The sequence below is a fragment of the Dermacentor albipictus genome, chromosome 9 (genome assembly GCF_038994185.2).
Source record: "Dermacentor albipictus isolate Rhodes 1998 colony chromosome 9, USDA_Dalb.pri_finalv2, whole genome shotgun sequence".
NCBI classification, from domain to species: domain Eukaryota; kingdom Metazoa; phylum Arthropoda; class Arachnida; order Ixodida; family Ixodidae; genus Dermacentor; species Dermacentor albipictus.
The window spans coordinates 3600895-3625974 of record NC_091829.1 but is presented as its reverse complement, the minus strand read 5'-3'; the positions used below and the strand labels follow the sequence as shown (position 1 = coordinate 3625974).

General features: G+C 47.7%; 1 protein-coding gene across 8 annotated transcripts in view; it reads left to right on the top strand.

The window, feature by feature from the left end:
• LOC135909192 (metal cation symporter ZIP14-like) overlaps positions 1-25080 on the top strand; it is a 187507-nt gene that overhangs the window by 27736 nt on the left and 134691 nt on the right. For all 8 annotated transcript variants that reach the window (XM_065441021.2, XM_065441020.2, XM_065441017.2 and 5 more), the window contains exons 2-3: positions 10926-11097; positions 11923-12092. In XM_065441021.2, coding sequence (XP_065297093.1) covers positions 10926-11097; positions 11923-12092 — 342 coding nt within the window. The remainder of the gene's footprint in view (positions 1-10925; positions 11098-11922; positions 12093-25080) is intronic.

The window sequence follows — 25080 nt, the reverse complement described above, 5'->3', positions numbered from 1 at the left end:
TATGGCACCAATAAAGATTGATGCCTCCGGTATCTCATCCCTAATTAAGAAACTAAAGGTCTCTACCTCAGCCGGCGTTGATGGTATAAATAATAAAATTTTGAAGCATACATCCACATATACGGCCCCCATTCTATCACGCATTTTTGAGCAATCCTTATCCACAGGGGAACTACCATGTGACTGGAAAATCGGGAAAATCATTCCCGTCTTTAAGTCGGGCGATAAAAGTAAGATAAGTAATTACCGACCCATATCATTAACAAGCATTCCATGTAAATTACTAGAGCATGTGATAGCATCAAATATTATGCAGCACTTAGAAGCTAACAATTTCTTCTATCCGAAGCAATACGGTTTTAGGAAAGGACTTTCCTGTGAGACTCAACTAATCGAATTCACTAACGAGCTATTCACATACATAGACAATGGTTTCCAGATTGATAGTATCTTTATTGACTTTGCCAAAGCCTTTGATCGCGTTCCCCACTCTAGATTAATAGCCAAATTATCATCATTACATTTAGACAGCCGTACAATATCGTGGATAAGGAACTTTCTCACATCCCGCAAGCAGTTTACGTTCACTGACAATCATTCTTCTTCCTTGGCCGATGTGTCATCTGGTGTACCTCAAGGTAGCGTGCTGGGTCCGCTATTGTTTCTCATCTACATAAATGATTTGCCATCCAACATAACATCAGCAATCAGATTATTTGCTGACGATTGCGTAGTTTATCGACAAATTAAGACACCCGACGACCACATCGCTCTTCAAAAAGATCTAGATAAGATTACAAACTGGTGCACGCTATGGCAAATGTCACTCAATACAGAAAAATGCAAATTAATGACTGTCAGCCGAAAGAAAACTAACTCTCATTACACTTACTCACTTAATAACAGTGCTGTCACTGCCACCCCCTTGTACAAATATCTCGGTATTCATATTACAACAAACTTATCATGGAAGGCGCATATAAAACATGTTACAGCAAAAGCATCTAGCACACTTGGTTACCTAAAACGAAACCTACGTGAAGCCCCTCCAGCCACTCGTGAAATAGCGTACAGAACCTTTGTTCGTCCTCAGCTCGAATTCGCTTCCGCCATCTGGTCGCCACATCAGGAATATTTAATAAATTGTCTCGAATCTGTTCAAAACTGTGCTGCGCGTTTCATCGCGAAAGATTACAGTAGGCATTCTAGCGTAACTGCTATAAAGAAATCACTATCACTCCCATCTCTTGAATCTAGAAGGACGATAGCTCTGCTTTGCTTACTGCACAAGATCACTCACAGTCAACACGCAACTACATTACCCCTTTCCCGCCCATTTCGCACATCCCGCCGCTTATATAACGCACACAGCTTCACACGTGTTTTTGGCCACACAAATGCGTTTAACAAATCTGCATTGCCTCTGGCAATAGCAGCTTGGAACGATCTTCCAAGCCACATTGTTGAAATTAATAATCTGGACACGTTTAGAGAAACGTTAAAAAAATTGATTCCGTAGTTATGCGCACACGTTTCATTTTCACCATGTGACTTGACTGTCATTCTCTATTCATTCTCTATTCATGTCATTCTCTGACTGTCAAATATACATGCGTTTGCAGTTCTTTGCAGGAATTCGATGAGCCATGCGCGTTTTTGATCGTCCAGAGTGTTGTTCTTCTTCGTTTGCCTGATGTTGTTCGGCGTCTTTCTATTCAATTTTCTGTTTCTTTTGATTCTTTGATTTGTTGTTAGCTTTGTTTTTGCTCCTGTTTTCGCTATATGTTGTTTCTCTTACCTCCCTCACGCAATACTCCAGTTGGAGCCTGTGAGGTATGTGTATAAATAAATAAATAAATAAATAGATTGTGATTAAGCACAGTGTATGATGGGACACTAGACGAGAGATGTGCTCTGCACTTCTAGACAAGTGACAGTAGTGGACCAGGCCTATCTTGTGTTAATGTGGAGGAAGAAGAAAAGAATGGCCAGTCTGTGACAGCAAACATGACCAGCTTAGTCTACAGCACAATTACGGTCATGATGCAATAAGGAGCTCTGTTTCAAGCCTGAAGCATCACTACACTTCAAAGTAGTTGCATTAAAATTAGAGGTGTTCAGATAGTGACATTTTCAAATCGCATATGAATATTCGAAATAAACCACCTCCAAATATTGAGTCAGTTAACAAATATTTTCACATTTCTAAACAAAGTAAATGTTTCCGTGCATACTGTTTACTTTAGTAAAAAAAGAAGAAAGGCGATAACTTATTTAGATGATTTTATATATGTTATGCCATCCACAGCTGGACTCAACCGGGGAGCTTGGTAATGAGAAACTAAAACATATGTCGTGATACTATCTAATTACATGCAGGAACAGCACGTCAGCAGATGCTGAAGGAGCAAAATGAAATCCTACAGCGTTGGGCATCGTTTTTTCTGTAGGGGCGTCTGCGTCAGCAGGCATTTGGTGTGTTGCGACACCATGGACCCGAGCACATGGGCGACGGACCCTCCCGCACTTCACTATGCATGGCTTAGCCATGTCTGGGGAAAGGGGGATCCAGGGGGTTGAGCCGATGGCAAGTGTTCGAACCTTTGCGACCCTTTGGCGTAGGTAACACACCTCTTTGCCCTCGGCTTCACGTAGGCGGCACCCCCGGACTGACCCACCTGTGGGAAATCAGTCGGTCGACTTTTCTTATCTTTTCTCCTACATTTCACATTCCTATCTTCTTTCTACAATCTCTCCTGTCTACTCCTCTGCTTGCCACTTTCTTCATCTTCCTGGGCTTGCAAGCGCACAAGTCCATTGCATGCACATCACTCGCAAGAGCGTGTGTCCAGTGCCTTGCTGGGGGCGATGGACACAACACAGTCAGACGGCGCAGCTGGCACCTGAGGCACAGTGCGATTCCATCGACTGCTCAAAAAAAAAAAAAAAAGGCAAACCCCAAATCACAGGGTCCTAAACGAGCCCGCAAGTTAAACCGACTTTCTTCTGTTTGATAAACGCAGCACAAGATTTATTTTAGAGTGGATACACTGATAATTCAGTGGAACATCAGAGATCTACTCATAACCTGGATGATGTTCAAGAACTTCGTGAATTCAATCCAAAGTCGCTGTGTGTACAAAAAACACTTGAAATGTAGGCATAGAAATTTTCTCCGACAATATGTTACTTTCCGTAAAGACTGCGATGATGCTATCACGGCGCCTGGCATCATAGCAATTGCAGTAAATCAGTATACCGTATTTACTCGCGTAATGAACCCACCTTTTTTCCAGATAAGTTGACATAAATTTGGGGGGAGGGTTCATTACGCGGGGAAAAAAAATTTAGATATTTTTTAGGTCGAAATTTCATGTCACAATGAAGATAGGAAAATCGCAATCCCAACCTTACCTTTATAGTAAAAACACGTACGCGATGAATGTGAATTAAAAATTCATTTTTATTTTCATGCTGCTGGCTGCTTATGGTCTGTCTCACTCGGGCTCGCTATCTGAATCCACGCTTCCACTCATATCGCTTGCGACTTCGTCGGCGTCGTCGTCTTCCCACAGCGCGTCGTCTTCACTGCCGTCGAGGCTGTTGGAGATGCCAGTCTTTTTGAACCTGCGGACGACCATCGACAGAGCATGTCGATGGTGGGCCTTCTAATCTTACCTGCGGGAGTCAGGTCGTGGTTTCCCGCGGCCATCCACTCTGTATAGAGCCGGCGCACGTTGTCCTTAAAGGGCTTATTAATGGAAACATCAAGGGGCTGCAGCACTGATGTCAAGCCACCTGGGATGATAGCGAGGTCCGTGCGTAACTCGCTCATTCGGCAGCGGACATTTTTTTTCCAGATGGCCGCGGAAGCTGTCCATAACAAGCAGCGATGGCAGGAGAAGAGCCCCGGGCCGCCGTCCCCAGACTGTTTTCAGCCAGTCGGACACCAGCTCGGCCGACATCCACCCTTTCTCCTGGGCGCGAATGTGGATACCGGCAGGAAGAGTTCCCTTTGGCAGAGTCTTTCTTTTGAAGACGACGAACGGCGGCAGCTTCCTGCCGTCCGCTGTTACAGCTAACATCACGGTGCACCGCTGCTTCTCGGCGCCCGTCGTCTTAACCTGCACACTTTTCGCACCTTTCATATCGACAGTGCTGTTTCTTGGCATGTCAAAGTTTATAGGCGTCTGGTCCGCGTTCCCGATTTGCGACAGCAGGAACTTTTTGTCCTCACGGATCCGAATGACAAAGCGGTGGAAATCACGCACTTTGTCCCCACAGTCTGCCGGAAGCCGCTGGCATAACGTAGTACGCCTTCTGAGGCACAACACGTTCCGGCGCATGAAACGAGTCGTCCAACCACTGCTCGCCTTAAATTCACTCGCGGCAATGCCGTGACTTCTTGCAGTGGCCCGCGCGTGATTCTGTATCAGCTCGTGGGATACGGCACATCCTTCGTTGCGGAGCCTCTTCACATAGCTCAGAACTTCTTCCTCGACGCGAGGAAACTTGCCCTGCTTCGGCCCGCGAAAGGCCCGGCGATCTTTCTTCGTCGCTCTGAGTTCCTCTTGTTGATTCCTCCAGTAGCGCACACGCACGGGGTCTACACTAAAATGCCGTCCAGCCGCGCGATTGCCATGCTCCAAAGCATGCTCCACGACTTTGAGCTTAAAACCGGCCGTGTAGCTAGCGTTACGCCCCATCGCACAACGCGCAGAAAATGCACAGCACGCACGAAATAATGCAAAGGTCGTAGCGAAGCACTTAAACAGCAACAAAATAGGACTGGCGAAATGGCGACCGACGCTGTCCAAGTGCGTTGTCTTTACTTCGTTCTGCCGCCGCCGCGCATGCATGGCGCTATAAGCAGAGGTTTGCTTTGCATTTAATAGATGGCACTCGGCAACCTGCATCATCATCATCATCATTGTAAAAAAAAAGAATCTAGAGAAGTTTGACAAATTGGTTCGAGAAATACAAAGAAAATAGCCGAGCGTGGTGGAAACTGCCGTCACCCCATTTCAAAGAGGACGCCCCAGTAAAGCCCTTTGCGCATCCACCAACGAATCATGCAAGGTCAATGAACGATCAACGAAAGCGTGCAGTCGACGCCCGCGTCACCCGCGTTCGCGTCGCCGGTGTTCAGCATCGTTGGCTTCAAATGATGTTTATTTTATCACTGCGCGATCAGACAATTTTATGATCGTCGACAGTCGACAGCGCCGGCCAATTGAGCCGAGATAACGCGAACATGCTGAACACCGACCCTGCGGGCGGGTGCGCGTTATTTACGCGACGTAAAAAAAAAAAAAAAAAAAAAAAAACCAATTTTCGACGACAAAAGTGGGGGGTGGGTTCATTACCCGAGTGGGTTCATTACGCGAGTAAATACGGTACTACTGCTTGTCAGCACTTACAGCTCCAAACAGCCCACGAGGCAGTTGCAGTTCGAGCTGTACTGTTAAATAAACTTGTTACCATGTGCTCTTTTTATATACTATGTAATTATGAGCTCCATAGACAAGAATTCCAGGCTTTAGTAGATCAACTACCTGAACTTTACATGGTTCTTGGAGATTTAAATGCACACAGCACTCTGTGAGGGGGACTCTCGGTGCGATGCGAGAGGCCAATTAATTGAAAATTTTATTTTTTTTCCGCTGGGGCATGTCTGCTGAGTAGAAAAGGACTAACTTTTTATAGTAATGCTCGCGATCCATAAATCAGTGACTACTTTCCTATACTGCTGAAAACAACAAAACAGGAGAAATCCTCGCCACATGTTTCTCTTTGGAAGGTCGAATCAACCAACTGAAAGCTGTCCCGAGAGCTCACGGGTTTGTCATGGGATGGAATATGTGCTCTAAGCATAGACGATGCTGTTACATGCTTAACAGCCTTCATTGTTGATGGGGATTTTAAATGCATCTCACAAACAAATGGCCTCTCTACCGAACGTCGGGTTCCATGGTGGAATGAAGAGTGTAGAGGAGTGCACAAGAAACGAAACAAAGTATGGGGGCTCCTTCGCGACTCTTCCACGGCAGAAATTTCGTTAATTTTAAACACATTAAATCAGAGGAAAAAAGGACGCGCAGACAGGCTAAGCGGGAAAGGGGCAATAGTACCTAGCAGACATCAACTCATACACAGATGATAAAAAATTTCACCAACAATTACGACACCCTCTGATGCAAAATTTGAGCACATATGTGTTTTCATTTAGCGATATTTTGGTTGGTGCAGACAATGTGTCTTGTGCGGCACGTTGCAAACGGAGTGAAGTGTGATGCGACTGCCTTGCTAATCGGGAAATTATAATGGGCAGCACATGGGGGACACAAGGATGCGATTCACAGCAGCCACCGCAGACAGACCTCCGCTCACGCAGTGCATTGTTCCCATATATAGTATACACGACGCGTTCGCCGCATGCCTCTGCCTCGGTGAAGAGAGGACGGCGTGCTCCTCTGGCTGCATCTTGTAGTGGTCATCGCAAGTCTCACGTGGCATTACGCTTTTATTGTCATGCTGTGCTCCACATTCTTTTTCATCTTTCACTGGGCTCGTTTGCTTGGTTACCCCGAGGGTCAATGCCGACGCTTGCTGCAGGAATGGGCACCCAAGAACTGTTCTCTAAAAGCTTGGAACAGGGCTAGAATGGTGCATGATCAGCTGTCACACCCACTGCCATTAGCAAATAATAAAGGGCCTGCAAGGCTAGGCGAATTTCCTTGGGGCTCACTTTGAGGAGGTATCTAGTTCTGCAAATTACTTGCATGAATTCCTAAGACAAAAGATGCTGATGGAGAGCAAGGCTTTTGAGCATAAATGCAGGTCATCTGAAGGATATAATAACCAATTTAATATAGTTGAACTCCATGCAGCGCTTAACTCCTGCAGTATGTCTGTGCCGGCACCTGACCACGTCGTATGTGGAATGATAAAACACCTTCACCATGAATCCCTTATCACACTCCTTTTACTGTTTGATATTGTCACAAACAGTGAAGACAAAGACGTTATAGTGGGGCTGGGTCAGAGTCTTTCCTGTCGGACTAAAAGAGCTGCTAAAACCTGTGTGCCCTGTGCAGTATTGACTAGCCAAGTGCTAGCTATTGAGTGTTGAGTGAATTCTCCCCATAACATCTTTTTGGTGGAGGTGCAGGCTCTATTCCTCCTGATTTTGGATCTTCGGAGCGGACGCCATGTTTCTCTCGCCTCCATCGCTGAAGACAGTACGCCGTCGCTGCAGTCCACAGCTCTGGCAACCGTGCTTCTTTTGCATCCCCTCGATCCCGGCACATTTTGTGGTACAGACAACAGTGATGTCGACGATTGGCTCCTATTGTACGAGCGTTGAAGCAAGCACCACAGGTGGGATGAGATGTTAATGCTCGCCAACATCATTTTCTACCTACGGCGCACAGCTCGTGTGTGGTTTAATACGCACGAAGAGTGAAGCAGTGAAGAACGGAGCTAACCATGTGATAGCGTATGCTAGTCACCTCCTGTCACAGTTGGAAAAGAATTACACATTCTCGGTTGTGTACAAATCTGGCAAGTTATGCACTGACGCCGACTGCCTATTCCGGCACCCCGTTGAACCATCCAACTCCGCTGAAACAGACCGCGACATCTGCGTCTTAGCAATCACAGACTTCACCCATGTGGCTAACGAACAACGTAGAGATCCATTGTTGCTCTCTCTTATTGACCATCTGTAATCCGGCACCCTCAACTCCTTACTCAACATGCTCTTGCTTCAGGATAACAATCTTTACTGGCGCAACATGCATCGCGACGGCGCAGAGCTCCTGCTAGCTGTCTCGTGTCATTTACGCAGAGATGTCCTCGTCCAGTTTCATGACACCCCAACTTCCGGGCACTTGGGCGTCTCCAGAACTTGTAATTTACACTGGAGCTTTTAGTACTTCCTGTCTTGTGCGGTTGATGATCTACTTCAATCATGTGCTACTCATGACAACTTCACCATCTCATATCACCCTCAAACGAATGGACTCACCGAACGCCTTAACCGTACACTGACTGACATGCTTTCTATGTACATTTCTGATGACCGCCACGATTGGGACATTGCCCTTCCCTTCGTCACATTTGCATACAACTCATCGCGTCATGACACTGCTGGCTACTCACCCTGCTATCCTCTCTTTGGCCGCCATCCCTTATTATCCTTTGATAACTTGCTCCCTTCTGATCCAGCGTCCACGTCCACGACTTCCTATGCACAAGATGCCATCACACTTGCGCTTGCCATGTGCACAGTAGCCCGCACTTGGCTCTCGTCATCGCAGAGCACACAAAAGTCATTTTTTAATCGTTGGCACTGGGATACTGCTTTTCCACCGGGCTCTCTCGTCCTTCTCTGGCTCCCATCTCGTCATGTCGGCCGCTGTGAAAAGTTAATGTCGGGGTACGTTGGGCCATACCGTGTGCTGCGCCAGGTGACTCTTGTCACTTATGAGAACTCCCATGGCATCCACTTCATCGATGGCCACATCATGAAGCGGCATCGTACATGTTTCCTGCTTCAAGCGTTACAACTGTGACAACCCATTTTGAACACAACCAGCACTGGGACGGTGCTTCACTGGTCGAGAATAATGCCACGAACAGTGTTAAAGACAGTCATCGTAGTGGGGCTGGGTCAGAGTCTCTCCTGTCGGACTGAAAGAGCTGCTAAAACCTGTGTGCCCTGCGCAGTCTTGACTAGCCAAGTGCTAGCCGTTTACTGTTGAGTGAATACTCCCCGTAACAATGTTATTTGGGCATCTGCATAATTTCCCCCTCATGAAGGGAAGCGATTATAATTCCCCTTCTTAAGGAGGGAAAGGTCTCATCCTTGTTGGGCAGCTACAGACCAACACCACTGATCAGCCGTCCCTGTAAGGTCTTTGAAAAGATGATAAACAGACGCTCAATTCATTTCTTAGAAATAAATAATTTATTAGATCCTTACCGGTGTGGTTATAGGGAAGTTAGGTGCACAACAGACCACCTTGTCCCTATTGAGTCAAGATTAGAGATGCATTTGTACACAAACAATTTTTCCCTTTGGTGCTTTTAGACTTGGAAAAGGCCTGTGATACGACATGGTGCTATGCAATGCTGCAAGATTTGTCAGCCATGGGGATCCGGGAAACATGTTAAACGCAATTGAGAGCTACCTGTCAAATCGAACATTTCTTTAAGAATTGGCAATACTCTCTCCTGGACATTATTCAGAAGACTGGTGTGCCACAAGAAAGTATACTGTGCTGCACCCTCCTTGTGGTTAAAATGAATTCTCTGCGCATCTCCTTTCCACCTATGGTGTTTTACTGTGCCTGCTAGATGATGTACAGTTTTTAAGTCATGCAACCTCGTCATCTGCGAGAGACAGGTTCAGCTTGGTCTGAACCATGTGTCAAAGTGGGCTAAGGAGGATGGATTTAAGCTGCATCCAAGTAAAAGCTTCTGTGTTCTGTTTACATGAAAAAAAAAAAAAGGCCTGGTCCGGGATCCCAGTGCCAAGCTTTATAGACAACAGTTATCTCTGACTAGACAACTCAAATTTTTAGGCGCCATAGACTTGAAACTAACCTTTACTCCGCTTATAACACATCTCGAACATAAATGTTTAAAAATAATGAATGTTCTCAAAATTTTATTACACAACATGAGGCAGTGATAGGAAATGCTTAATGAACTTGGACAAGAGCCTCATATGCACACATTTTGACTATGGCGCTATAGAGTGTCAGTCTGCTACACGAAGTGACTTAAAGGTGCTTGATCCTGTTCACCACTTAGGTACCTGGCCAGCCACAGGTGCCTTTAGGACAACTCCTATAGTGAGCCTCTATGCAGAGTTTTACATACTTTCTGAAAGTAAATCTGAATTGTTCACATCCTTCATATTCTATCATAAACAATACCTCACATGCTGTTTTCTTTCAAAACCAACTTTCAGCACTAGAACCCTTCTCACTGCGGGTGAGTAAACGTGGTAAAGAAATGAGTGTCCCACTACTCGAATGCAATGAAATGGTTCCAGTTATGCTGCGTGGCAGCTTGTGGAAAATGACACATTGTTTGTTGAAGTCATTAAGCATGCTCCTGAGATGCATATTCGAATGCACTTTCTATAGTCTCAGTCGAAATATTCTTGCCTGGAGCTTTCTTTACACAGATGCATCAAAGTCACTTGCTGGCGTCTAATGCAGTGGCGTCTCTCGTGCAACAAGTGTAAGTAAGGCAAGTGCGTGCCTTTTCCTTGGTATGCTAGTGCATCATGGCTGGAGAGGCAGTTGTTATTTCTTCATTTCGAGGGCGTTTTGTATTGTATTCTTCATGCAACCTTCTCAATTCGACAGCGGGTCTTTGGTGAATTGATTGCTTGACTCACTCAGTGCTTTGAAAGAGATTTGGTGCTTCATTTGCAGTTCAGCATCAACTTTTCTTCTCGACTGCATTGTTGCCTGTGCATGTGCGCCTGTTCGGACCTGTATTCAAAAACAAATGTGTGATGGGTGTTTGCAATTTGCTGTACGTGCAATGTAAGCATGACATATGCTCATAACGACAAATTGCATTAGTGCGCTAGATGTTAGGCAAGCTTCTTGTGCATCTGCTATCTTGTTTGGCCAAACATATGCTGTTTTATGAACTTATCTAACATTGACTTCTAGTGCAGCAATTCTATATTCGTGTGACCATTTCCTGGTATCCAAAACAATGTGTGCCGAGATCGCCACCTATATATGCATGCAGTGTTCACTCTGGCGCAGGAGTGGAGAGCATGTTCTTGACAGGCAATGTCATGAGGGTGCAGCATATATTTTCTTTTGTATGTGTGTGTGTTGGGTACTGCAGTGCAAGTCATGTCAGTCAGGTGCCTCTTTCACCACTGTGCGCAGTGCCTTTCGGTGGGCGATCTGCTGCAGCTGTTCCCAGAAGCAGCTGAGAGCAGCGTGGGCGAGGCGCTGGTCCGTCTCTGTCCCGTACTGATTTTCCAGATGCAGCACCGATCATGTGATTTTACCCCATCAGTCGCATCGCGAGGCAAAACACGACCCACCCCAGCTCAGGGTGAGACATTTCTTGTCGCCTTGTGGTGTGACTGGGATATGTTACAGACCCCAAGAATTTGTCACTACTGTGACATGGTTCAAGGTTGTGACCGTTAAATGAACAGGCTCACAGCAACACAGCCTTATTTTGATATGTCATTGTGCCCTCTTTTGTGACTGTGCTGTTTTATTGAGCCATGCTTTTAAGCTGCCAATGAAGGAAAACTGCCGACAGTATAGCATGCTGCTCTTTTGCTGCTGTCTTGTGCAGAGTAACTGACTGCAGCAGCCTAAGAGGGCTGTTGTGTCGCTACTGAACTTGTTGTTTAGCATGAATGAGCTTTCTGGAATAAGGCTGTGTGAGTTGCATGCATTGAAGAGATGATCGTGACCCCAAATAATAGTGATTTTATAGCGGGCCTTGATGATTGCAGGTATGACCGCCTTTCTATATATTTTTATCTGAATTTAAACTGCTCATGAAGTACCTTGCTCATGTGTTTAGTTTTGTATTTTTGTAAATATAATAATTGTTTGGTTGATTACCATATGTTTGCAGTGTGATCAAAAGTGTTGTCTTTGTGGCACTACCACTGTTATTGTGTCCTTGAATTGAGTAAATTTCATTATTGTGGTCTTGTGAGTAGGTTTACAATAACAGTGGCCTCTTGCCCCCGTCCTTCTCTCTCTTACTCTTTTGTGGGGTAAAATGAGGTGTGGTATCAGTGGGAGAGCATGTGGCTGTACACAACAGACCAAGCACTCCCTTGTAAAGCCAGGACCATTTTGTTGTACCTCATTGAATGGGCCTCTAAAGCTGGATTGCACTGCCCTCGCTGTGCAGTGTGGGGCTTTGGCATGCTGGCCGTGTTTGTCATCAGCTGCTGCTCACTGGCGGGCCTAGTGATTGTGCCTTTCCTGAGCCATGTCCTCTACCACCGGCTGCTCATGGTGTTTGAGGGCCTGGCTGTGGGCTCCCTGCTGGGCAGTGCCGTCTTCCACCTCATCCCACAGGTGAGCTGCACTCCTTGTGACTCAGTTTTCATACAAGCTGGGCACTTTTGTCAGATTGACCTGTGACATGGCATCACTTGCCGCTCAAGCAAATGAAAGGTTTCTTGGGTTTGTCATCTTGGACTGTCCAAGGTGCTACTTTAAGCCAATAAGCATTGACGTATGCATTTTGGGCGTTGTTCCAGAATGGGTCCATGTGACATTTCACCTGCCAGCTGTGCCTTTGGAGGTCTATGGTTTAACTCCATGGCCACTGTAGGCATGAACCCTAAACACGCACATTGCAGCATTTTCTTGAGAGGGCACTTGCACTCGCTCTTGCTGCAGATGACCCAAATAAATTCTAGTCACCTTAGTGTTTATGGTTGGAGGCATAGCACGCCATTCAAGACTTGTGTGCTTGCATCATCTCATTGGGCAGCAATGGATATTTGGGTGATCGGTTGGCAATAGGTGCAGTGATATAATACAAACTGCAATTTGGACCACTAGGAAGCTAAGCCCGATTGCTGCATAGCCATGCTGGCGCTTGATTGTTGCTCAAGTATTATTGCGCAACAAAAAAATACATGGACGTAAGAGAAGACAAAGACACACTAATGCAAACTTTCAACTAAATTTATTGTGCCACTGAATCGGCTTATATATGTGAAGCAGTATAGACTGCGCATGTGCTTACATGAAGAAAACTGCACATTCATGTAACATACTTATGAGTCATGTGATGCCGCCTCCAAAAAACTTGGTTCTTTTTCTGTGAGAGCCAGTGAAGGGAAACTAACACACTTATCACCCAATTTTGCAATCATCTGCGCTTCAGTTATTTCACAGATGAGCTGCGTCGTGTCACAGGATGCAGTTGTGACAGCGCCTCCAGACAAACATAAACGGCGCCTTCAGACTGACCCACCTGAGAGAAATTGGCAGTTGCCTTTTCCTATCCTTCTCTTCAATCTTCATTTTTCACCCTCACTTTTAATCTTTCCTGTTCTCTTTTATTTCCAACATTCCTTGTGTGGTTAACCTTGTGTGTCGTAACCAGCCTTGGTTATATATATTTGGTTATAGCAGGAATATACAGCTGGCGTTTGTAGGGCTTGTGTTTACAGGTACTAGAGTGTCCCCTTGTTGGGCTCCATGGTGGGTGGCTGGCACTCCTGCCGAAACAATGTTATTTTGATGGCGTGTTTTTTCCCTGCGTTACCCGATCGCCCCCAGAAAAGGGGGCACACCAAAGAAGTTTTTCAATTTTTTGGTCACCACAGAAAAGTCTTTCCCCGCTACCAAGTCATTCACAGTGTAAAACCAGAAAAGGTAGTGAGAGCCACCTCTCCCTTTCATGTTGCAAAGTGTTTGACAGAGACAATAGGAGCTGGCTATAAAGCTACGAAGTTGGGTAGCGGTGAACTCTGAGATGTGAAGCAACATGAGAAACTGCAGACCCTAGCGTCAATTGGAGACTTTCCTGTCACAGTGACTTACATCCCAATATGACCAGTAGCTGTGGTGTAATTTCGAATGATGATTTGGTGGAGCTAAGTGAGACTGAACTATTAGAAGGCTGGAGGGACCAAAATGTTGTCAGTGTCAAAAGAATAAACATGAGGCATGATGGAAAAGAGATTCATACCAAGCACCTAATTCTAACATTCGGCTCAAGTGTGCTGCACGATATTATTGAGACAGGCTATGTAAAGATCTGAGTCAAGCCTTATATCCTGAATCCCCTTTGCTGTCTCAAATGCCAGAGGTTCGGCCGCAGTTCTTATAACTGCCGAGCCTGACTAACCTGTGCCAAATATGCCTATGACTGTCCGTCCAAACCTTGCGAGAATGCTGCACACTGTGTGAATTGTGATGGGGAGCGAGCCGCGTACTCGCAGTCCTGCACATCATGGAAGAAGGAGAAAGAGATCATAACAGTTAAAGTTAAAGGGAACATATCTTAGTTGTCCCTAAGAATTTGAGAATCCATGTGCTTCGTTCTATGCACAACGACTCGACCGCTGGGCACCTAGGTTTCACCAGAACATACCAGTGCATTCAGGGCCGATTCTACTGGGCTAGTATGTGACGGGATATAGAAAAGTATGTGGCCAGTTCTAACAAGTGCCAGCAATTCAAGCACCCTAATACTGCTCCGATCGGACTTCTTCACCCTGTGGCACCACCATCATCTCCTTTCGAAGTGGTTGGAGTGCACCTTTTCGGTCCATTCCTGTGCTCAACAAGCAACAACTGTTGGATTATAGTCTGCGTCGACCATATGACGCGTTATGCTAAAACCGCAGCGATGCCAATGGCCACGGCTCTTGATGTTTCGAGCTTCCTCCTGTCCTCCATTATACTGCGTCATGGACCCCCTCATGTTATTGTGAGCCATCGTGGTCGCCAGTTCATGGCCGATGTAGTCGAAGAGCTGTTGCGTCTCTGCGCTTGCCAGTTTCGCCACGCGACCCCCTTTCACCCGCAGACAAATGGTCTCGTCGAGCGCACTAACAGAACTTTGACGAACATGCTTTTGACGTACGTCGATTCCAGGCACAAAAAGTGGGATGATATCTTACCTTTTATCACATACGTCTACAACACTGCAAAGCATGAAACTACCGGCTACAGTCCTTTCTATCTTCTTTATGTCAGACCACCCCGCAGCTTCCTTGACACCATTTTACCTTTTACTCCTCATGCGGACTCTTCTATTACCCAGACTCTGCTGAGCTGAGGAAGTACACCACATAGCTCAGCTCCGTGCGTTGGCATCTCAGGACCGCTCCAAGATCAGCTGCGATTCACGCCATAAGAATGTGTAATACGATAAAGGGGACGTACAGTAAAAGCTCGTTAATTCGAACCGCAAGGGGAAGCCGCTTCAGTTCGAATTAACGAAAGTTCGAACTAACAAAAGTGAAGGAGAGCAAGAATACGCTGCGATTTGGAAGCAGTAGGGGATGTCAGAAATTTGGCGTGTCAGAAAGTGATGGCGTGTGCCGCGGGCACACGCCATCTTCAAGTCGAAGCTCTGGGTCCGACTGTGCCACACCACCGATGTCCACCGAAACGAACGTTAGCCGAGGCTTAACACCATCACAATGAATCGCGACGGCTGATACCTCCTAAGCTGAAAACAGAGGTGCACAACCGATGAAGACTGCCGAGACAAAGACGCTGAACATGTGAAGGTGGCGAAGGCCCTGATTCGTTGGTTCTTGACGTACTTGATTCGCTGTGTTTTGGCGCTTGCCGTGCCATCTTCGCACAACACTAGCAGCTGTACAAGATTTGCAAAGCCTCCGAGATTCGCAACAGGCAAGACGTCTCGGAGGTTACGTAGAACGGAGAAGCGGCAGCCGCCGCTGCCTTCTGGCTGACCCCGCGCCGGTTAGTAGATTTCTTTCCGATTTTGCCTTCTCTCGCCGTTCTCTCCGTTTCGGAGGCAATACAGCCTTGTGTGTAGGCAGTAGGAGCATTTCTCTGTCCGTGTGCCAGGCCAGCGTAGTTCGAATTATCCGTGAGGGAACCTTCTCGTGTTCGAATTAACGGACTTTTTAATACATAGACTTCTGTGGAGCTTGGCCGGACCAAATCGTACAGTTCGAATTATCCATAAATTCGAATTATTGAAGTTCGAATTAACGAGCTTTCACTGTAGTAGGGCTTTGGACACCACTTCGCAAGCACGGCCTGTGCCAGAAGTTTCTCGTTACACCAGGCCTTTCGTCATCACCAATTGCCTAAATGATGACCTATTTGATTGCTCGTCTAAGAAGTCTAAGAAAACGCAGCTTGTTCACGTCACCCGCCGGAAACACTGTCATCCCCGTGACTCCGAGTGGACTTTAACAGTTACTCGCCCAGCGGGCTTCATCTGTGAAGCTAAATCTGTGAAGCTTCATCTGTGTTACGCTAAAGCTACAAGAAGAACGGAGGAAGAGGAGAACAAAGTGCGCTTGTCTTTGCAGTGGCTTGGTGTCGGCGCAGCCCCTTTTCATCAATTCATCTTTAAATAAATGCGCCCCATCGTAACAGTTTCATACAAGGAAGGATGAAGGAGGGTGTCTAAAACTGCAGAATAAAAGCTTTGCTGAAGTGATGCGTCTAGGGCCAGAGCCACAATGGCCCCCAGCTGCTGTCCGGCTCACACACTGTGAGCCGGCGGTGATGCCATCTGTTGCCTTGGTTGCTGCGGCTAGTGCTGCTCTGCCATCCCAGAAGAAGGGGCCATTGACTTCCAAGTTGGTGGCCTCAAGGGTCTTGTCCCTTGAGAAGAGGCCCTCTCGTCAAACAAACTGCTCACAAGAGCAGGTGTCCTGCGCCCTACAGGAGGTGATGGACTGCCAGCCAACGGTGCCACCAGTGCCTAAGGAGCAGCGAGATTCTCTCTGTCACTCCATAAAAGAAATATCCCGCATCACAGAGCCGAACAAGAGCTCTGTGACCTAAATTTCATTTCCTTAGAGGGCCCCTGAAACAGTTCGGACTAATTTTGTAGATGCGTAAAGTACAGCTACAGCTAATCATTTGCACCTCAATTTGTGGGAAGTGTCTCATATTAAGAGAGTTAGGGACGATTACGAATTACCCTCCTTCATAGCCATGCATTTTCTCCTCAACTCGTTTGCCGACTGATTGGGGCTAAGCTCCGCCTTCACTGGCTCTGCGTCATGATGGCGTGTTGTGTCGTCCACTTCCGGTTGTCTCCAACCTCTCCACTAGCTGCCTGGCAGTTGACCCCAAGTGAGAGCTATCGAAGCAGCATGTGTTGCGAGCATTCTGTTGCAAGATAGTTCAGCACAATGTGTTGGCGGGCTAGTTCGTGCGGATCCATAAATACTTTGTTTAGCGCAAAACAACGGACACAAGAAAGGCGACAGGACAAGGAGCTTTGTAGCGCCTTGTCCTGTCGCCTTTCTTGTGTCTGTTGCTTTGCGCTAAATGAAGTATTCTGTTGCTACACTGAACGTGCCTGGTATTCCCGGTAACCACAGGCGACCTGGGCGTTTCGACGGATGGGTGGAGGCATAAACTCAAGCTGGTGAGGAACATTAGTGTAGACGTACGTGAGCGGCCTGATCAATCTGCAAGGTCCAGCCACCTGGTGGCACAGAGCTTAACCAGCCAAACAAGCTAATGTTTCTCTAACCAAGTGTAAAACATTTTAAACATTTACAAAAACAACATGTTAACAATTACAGTCCAGTCTTGCGAAAAATTTACGCCAGCAGCAAAGAAGAATAGACTTCGTTACTGCTACTGTGTTTGGTTGAGCTCAGTGCCACAAGGTCGCAGCACTGTGCAGTTTGCGCTTCTGCTCATCCCGTGAAATGGCACGATCAAAATGGCCAGGCTCGGTCCCCTTGCGCTTGCGTTTACCTGAATACTGGATTCGCGAAACGCTATTGCGGCAGTAATCCTCCGGTGTAAAGCGACGGCCGCAATTGCGCAAATCCTGGTGCCGATTGGATAGTGACATGCCAATGCGCTGCAGCCACTCCGGATGTTGCCGGATTCAAGACCCTCGTTATGTAATAAATGAGAAGAAAGGGGGTTAAGGGGGGACGCGGGTCTTGAAATCGCGAAAAATGGTCAAAAATGGCAATTTTCAAAAATTGCGTTTTTGAAGTCCTTAATGTCCCAACTATGCCTCTACAAAATATTATGGCGCAATTCCTACTCGAAGTATAAAATAAACGGTAATTTATAAACGTCGGTGAGCCGAAATTGAACGCCAAGCGCGAAGATTTGCCTCATTTTCAAGCTGCCGTAGCTCCGCGCGACGCGTACCGATCGGCGCCATCTTGGTCTCGTTTGAAAGCTGGTTTCCCGCTCTCCATTCTGGCGCCCCTCGGCACGCTGTAGACCCTCGTGCAGCGGAGGGATTGGCACCCGTTCTCAAGCGGGAAATCGTCGCGAGACAGCCGCTGATTGGGTGAACCGGGCGCCTCCTCGAGGCGCAGCCCTCTGATTGGCCGTGACGTATGCTTCGCCTTCCGCGGCCGCGTTGTCCGACTCCTTCACGTCGTCTGCTTTCGCCTGGACGCACGTCATTTTTCGAGCTCCTCTTTGTTTCCTAGTATTTTTCGTTCTGCCTTTTTCTTTATCGTTCTTCTAGATATTTTGGCTATTGGGTCGCTTCTTTTAACCACGAATTTCTTGCTTTTGCGTGCCTGGTGGCTTTGTTCCGCGTGTCACGATGGCGCGAGACGCGCGCTTGAAAGCAAGCACGCGAAAAGCAGTCGGCAAAAAGAGACGCGCATGGAATAAGAACAGCGCTACATCGTCGAGAACTACAGCTTCGGTGATGCCGCAAGCTGCTGTGCCCTTGGTGGATGCGGCAGGACTGAGCTCGCCAACAACAGCTTCGCCGGTGGACGCGGCTGAACAAACCCCGTCGACGCTAGCTTCGCCTGTGGACGCGGCTGGACAGTGCCGATCAGTGTCAACTTCGTTACCGCAAGTCTGTGCAGTGCCGGTGGATGCGCCTGGACTAAGCCCGTCGAAAATGCCAACTTTTGAGACGCTGCAAGTCGCTTCGGATTCCGTGTCGTCGGAAGCGGCCGAGCCGGCTGACCTAAGCCTAACGTTGACTTCGGCGTTTCCGCACGCCGCTTCGGTGCCGACGGACGCGGCTGAACCGAGCTTGCGTGCTCAACGCTTCGACACGGTGTTTTTCACGGAGGCGGAGTGCGCGGGGCGCGAAAATTACGCAGACAACGTTAAAACTTCATTGGCGAAGCAGTCCGCGACTTCCCGCAAGTTCGAGCTAATGAACGTCGGCACAGCAAGTGAAGATGACGATCGCGGCACAGAGTACATCATCGTTGATCTCTCAGTGCTAAAGAAGATGTTTGTGTCCACAAGCTGCAGCAAGTGTGGGATGACCACTCTCCAACTCGCAAAGTGCAGTGAGAGAGAATACGGCCTAGCAGTGAAGTTGGAGCTCACATGCTCAAATTGCGATTTCGCCGAGCGGCACTTCTCGTCGCCACGAGTGCCCGGGAAATCCAACATCACGCCCTTTGAAGTCAATTTGCGGGCAATGAAGGGAATTCAAAGTATAGGCAAGGGAGCGACTGCCCTAGCAGATTTTTGTGCCACCATGAACCTCTCTCACCGAGGACTTCACCACAAGACTTTCAGGGGGCATATGGACACCATGGTGAAAGCTTGCCAGGCAGTAGCTACTGCTACAGAAGCAGCAAGCGTCAAAGTGGTGAAGGACATGTACAAGAACTTCCTGAATCCACCAGGAAATGTAGATGTCATATTTGATGGCACATGGAAAACACGTGGTCACAATTCAAATATTGCAGTAGGCTGCATCATAGAGCTATACACTGGCCTAGTACTGGACCATGTTGTGCTCTCGAGGTACTGTCGTGGGTGCCAAGGGGCACCTGATCCCAGTGATGATGGGTACGGTGACTGGGCTATGAACCACAAGTGCATGAAAAACATCGACTGCAATGCCGGCCGGATGGAGACTGAAGCAGCTATCATTTTGTTCAACAGGTCTCTGGAAAAAAATGGGTTGCGGTACACAACTATACTTTCTGATGGTGATAGCCGCACCTTTCATGCATTGACCTCAGGAGAAGTGTATGGATATATATCCATTGAAAAGAAAGACTGCTTGAACCATGTCCACAAGCGGATGGGGACGGCTCTTCGCAACTTGGTGGAGAAGAAGAAGGCACAAGGAGAATCTCTTGGCGGAAAGGGCAACCTCACCCAAGATAAGATAAAGAAAATTACAAACTACTATGGGTATGCCTTGCGGAGCCACAGCCACGACGTTGCAGGCATGAAAAAGGCAGTGCATGCCACGCTGTTGCACATGACCTCGACAGATGAAGCCCCAGACCACAGTTGCTGTCCTCAAGGGGTTGATTCGTGGTGTGCCTTCAATCGTGCTTTGGCGAACCAAGTGGAGCCGTCACCACACAAAAACCCTCTGCCAGGCCACGTTCGCACTGCTCTTGAGCCAATCTTTGCAAGGCTGGGCGACGAGGCCCTCTTGGAGCGCTGCAAAGATGGCATGACACAGAACGCCATTGAGTGCCTACACTCTGTCATTTGGAGCCAAAGCTCCAAGAACACGCATGACTCTTTGCTGGCTGTTGAAAGAGCTGTTGCAGAAGCAGTTTCTCGCTTCAACCAAGGAATGGCAGCAACCAGCAGAGCTGTTGCAGCACAGCTTGGTTACAGTCCTGGGAGCTGCCTCATTCGTAGGAGCCTTGAGAAAGATAAGCAGAGGCTGTGCAGGTCTGATAAAAGTCACACCAACGCTGAAAAGGTGAAGAAGAGGATGGCCAAGAAACACAAGCCTGACAGAACCCAGGACTACTGCCCAGGACTTTTGTGAATGTGTGGCAGATTCATAGAAAATAGCAGGTGACTTTTTGAGCTTTTTTTTTTGTCAAAGGCCAACGCAATACAGAAGTTTTCACAATCTTTACATGAACAGATTTCTGTGAGTTTGGTGTTATTGTGTTCAGTAATGACTGGGCTGCATGCTAAAGCATTAAATTTTTCCATGTGATAGGTAAACAAAAGTGGCAGAGTAAGCAAAACTTTGAATGCAATTTTCTCAGCTTTGCTTTTTCGATCAAATGCCTTTGCCTTACGGAACTTTTCATAATGTTTGCATCAACTGATTTTATTGAATTAGGTATCATTTTTTTCAGTGAAACCTCAGCTGCATCCTAAAGCTTTCCATTTTTCATTAAACCAAATAGACTAGCAATTAGGTCAGGTGTAAGCTAATTACTCCTGCATTGTTTTTTTCTTCCTACTTTGATATTCATTCATGACCTATATGATGACTTTTAAAAAATTTCTTTAGCTTTAGGATGTGCAGTAGGTCCTTGGAAATGACAGCTATTCTTTAAAACTAGTTTTTTTAATTAAGAAATTACCATAATGGCCCGTAACAAAAGACCTATGTGGGATAAGTTATTTTGCGATATCTTCATTTCTAAATGAGATATATCAAATCTGAATATATATTTGGAATCAGCATTGAAAGATATATCTGCATGCGAATTTTCAGGAAGATACGTTAAGAAATAAAAAAAAAGTTTTCAAGACCCTCATCTTAACCGACAGGCCCGATATTTGTTAGTCATATTGTCACGTAGAGTTTTGTGCCGCTGTGGACGAGAGGACATTGTGAGGTGAAGAGGAAGTTGAAGTGTCACGACGATCTGTAGATGGTGGTACCCTGAGTACTGAGCTACAACCTCCTAACTGTATATATTGTAAATACATATATTTTATTCCGCCGTAACATTTTGGTGGAGGTGCTGGGTACTCTCGCCACAAGCCGGCCCTGGATCTTCGCAGTGGGCATCACATCAGTTCCGCTGTTATGGCTACTGACGCTGCCTCCGCCGCTGACGCTGCCTCCACCACTCAGACACCAGCGGAAGTGGTGCTAACCCAGCTACGTCACCCGGGAATATTCATTGGCACTGGCAAGGTCGATGTCGAAGGCTGGCTGACGTCGTATGCACGCATCGGTAAGCACAACAAGTGGGATGCCACACTTTTGCTGGCCGACGTGATCTTCTGCTTGGGAGAAACCACGAAGGTATGGTTCGAGACGCATGAAGCCGACATTAAAAGCTGGGACTCCTGCAAGGAAAAGCTACGCAATCTTTTCGGAAGACCTGTGGGACGTCAAATGGAGGCCAAGCAAGAGCTGCCGTCTCGTGCCCAGACATCAACCGAATCGTACATCGCATGTATTCAAGACGTTCTGGCTTTCTGCCGTAAAGTGGACACGGACATGCTGGAGGCCGATAAGGTCTGACACATCTTGAAGGGCATCGCGGAAGATGCGTTCAACCTCCTGCTTTGCAGGAACTGCTCAACGGTTGAGTCCATCATTAAGGAATGCCGGAATTTCTAGCAAGCGAAGAGTAAACGCATCGTACAACGCTTCGACTGACTTTCGAATATGGCTGCCACTTCCTCCTGCAACGACCCTCCGGCGTCACATAATGACCCTCCGGCGTCACATTAGCCTACAACGCCAAGCTTGACGCACGTCATCGACTGCGAACTTGAGGCTATGGCTCCGAATTCTCACTGCCCCCATAAGCATGACATCATGACCATCTCGCTTATTCAAGCTGTTGTCCCCCAAGAAATTGCAAACATGGACATCCAGTCTGCCATCCGCCCACGTCCCACCCCTACCGCTCCTGTCACTGCCTCTGCTGCACCTCGACAGTCGTTCCCCAATCACTATTGGAACCCTTTCTGAGCGGCTAACACTGGATGACAGGCCAATTTTCTTTACTTGCTCTCGGGTCGGTCACATCTCCCGCCACTGCCCTAGTAGCCGCTGGTACTCCTCGCCTCAACCATAAGCTGATCGCCGCTTCGACCGGGACCCCTGGCATCTGTCGCCCCTCTCTGAACCATATCACCTCGGGGAAACACCACTAGCCGCTCACCCTAGCCGAAACGCTGTAAGTCCCGTTCGCCCACACCTCGTCATCCATCGTCCCCGTCCTACACGGGCTGCTTCTCGGGAAACTAAGCAATGCAGGCCCCAAAGGCGTGGCTGCATTGACGACTCGGACTGCAAAACCTCTGCTGACCCCTACTGATTGACCAAACCTTGTTGAAATTTTTGTTGAAGATGTACCTGTTCAAGCCCTTATCGATACTGGCGCTCAGGTTTCGGCTATGCGATCACACCTTCGTGGCCGTCTCCGTAAAGTCCTGACACCTGCCGAATTGCCTGCCATCCGAGTAGCTAATGGAAGTACAACAGCCGTGATGAGAATGTGCACCGCCTGTGTTACCATTGCCGGCGGTCCAGTGTTAGTCCTGTTCACCGCATTGGCCAAGTGTCCCCACAAAGTGATTCTTAGAATTGACTTTCCGAGTGCCCGTTCAGCACTTATTGACTGTGCAACCGGCACCCTTCGCCTTGAGCTGCCCCATTACTCTCCTGACCTGACCGACGACCACGAGTCCTGACTTCGTTCTACTGAATTTGTTTGACTGCAACCTGCTGCTGTGACTTACGTCCTCATGTCGCCTTCTCCATCACTTCGAGATGGTCCTTACGTGGTGCACCCACTTTGCGACGTTCTCCTGGTTCATCAAATAGCGCTACCAAGCTCAATTGTAACTCTCGTCAATAATCAAGCATGGCTGCCTCCTCTGAACTTTGGCTTGTTTCTGCAAGTGCTTCCTGAAGGCGTATCTCTCACTGTGCTGTCCCCTTTGGAAGACTGTGGAGTAGCTGCTCTTACGCCCAAACCGCTATTCGACACTGCGCAGCTTCTGCCCCTCCTATTTCACGCAATGACAAGTTTACACCAATGATAGCTACTGACTTATGCTGGCGCTCTTCTCCGCATTCTGATGCCCTATGAAGACATCTTTGATTTTGGCAATTGCCCGCTAGGTCGAACCCGTGTCGTCACCCGTCCAATCCACACTGGTGACGTTCCTCCTATACGCCGGCGGCCCTACCGTGTGTCTGCGCCTGAATGCCAGGTGATCCAAACGGAGTTGGACAAAATGCTCTTCAAAGATATTATTGAGCCTTCCTGCAGTCTGTGGGCCTCACCTGTCGTTCTGGTTAAAAAGAAGGGCAACACCTGGAGATTTTGTATTGATTACCAACACCTTAATAAGATTACCAAAAAGGACATGTATCCGCTTTCGCGTATTGATGACGCGCTGGACTGCTTACACGATGCCAGTTATTTTTCGTTGATTTCTTTGCGCTCTGGCTACTGCCAAATTGCAGTGGATGAACAAGATTGCGAAAAGACCGCCTTCGTCACTCCAGATGGTCTCTGCCAATTTAAAGTGGCGCCTTTCGGACTGTGCAATGCCCCTGCTACCTTCGAGAGCATGATTGACTCTCTTCGGCGCGAATTCAAATAGCCCACATGCCTCTGCTACTTTGATGACATCATTGTTTTTTCACCGACGTTTGAGAGCCATTTCCACCGACTCTCAGCTATCCTTGCTTTTTGTCGACGAGCTGGCCTACAAATCAATTCTGCAAAGTGCCATTTCGGCCACCGCCAAATACGAGTACATGGTCACTTGGTTGACACTGCTGGCGTCCAGCCTGATCCTGATAAAGTCCGTGCTGTTGGTGAGTTTCCACTTCCACGTTCTTCTACCGATGTCCGAAGTTTCCTAGGGCTTTCTTCCTACTTTCGTTGATTTATCCAGAACTTCGCCGAAATCGCTCGTCCTCTCACAGACCTCCTCAAAAAAGGACGTCACTTTTTGTTGGGGATCCGACCAGGCTGCAGCATTTTCAACGCTTATCGGTCGCCTTATTAACCGACCCGTGTTTGGGTCATTTAGATTTGCATGCCTACACAGAAGTTCCCCGCAGGGGCATCTGCGTCAGCAGGCGTTTGGTGTGTTGCGACACCACAGACTTGAGCACACGAGGGTCGGACCCTCCCGCATGTAGCCGTGTGCGGCTTAGCCGTGTCTGGGGAAAGGGGGATCCTGGAGGTTGAGCGGATGCCGGGTGTTTGGACCTTTAAGGCCCCTCAGCGGAGGCAACACACCCCTTTGGCCTCTGCTTCACATAGACGGCACCCCTGGACTGATCCACCCAGGGGAAATCGGTAGTTACCTTTTCCCGTCTCTCTCTCCCTACAACCTTCGTCCTTTCCTTACTTTCCACCTTTCCTGTCTCCTTCTCATTTCTTTATTGCTTTCGACCTTCCTGGCAGCAAGGGTTAACCTTGTGTGAGTAACCAACCTTGGTTATGTCATATTGGGTTATAGTGGCAACGTACAGCTGGCGTTTTGCAGGCCCTGTTTTTCAGGCCCTGCAGTGTCCCCTTGTTGGACTCCATGGTGGGTGGCTAGCATTGCTGCCGAAAACTACACGTCCACATATGGCTACTTCCTTCCCCCCACTGCCTGATCGCCCTCAGAAAAGAGGGCGCACCGATGAGGTCTTCCAGTTTTTTGGCCGCCAAAAAGA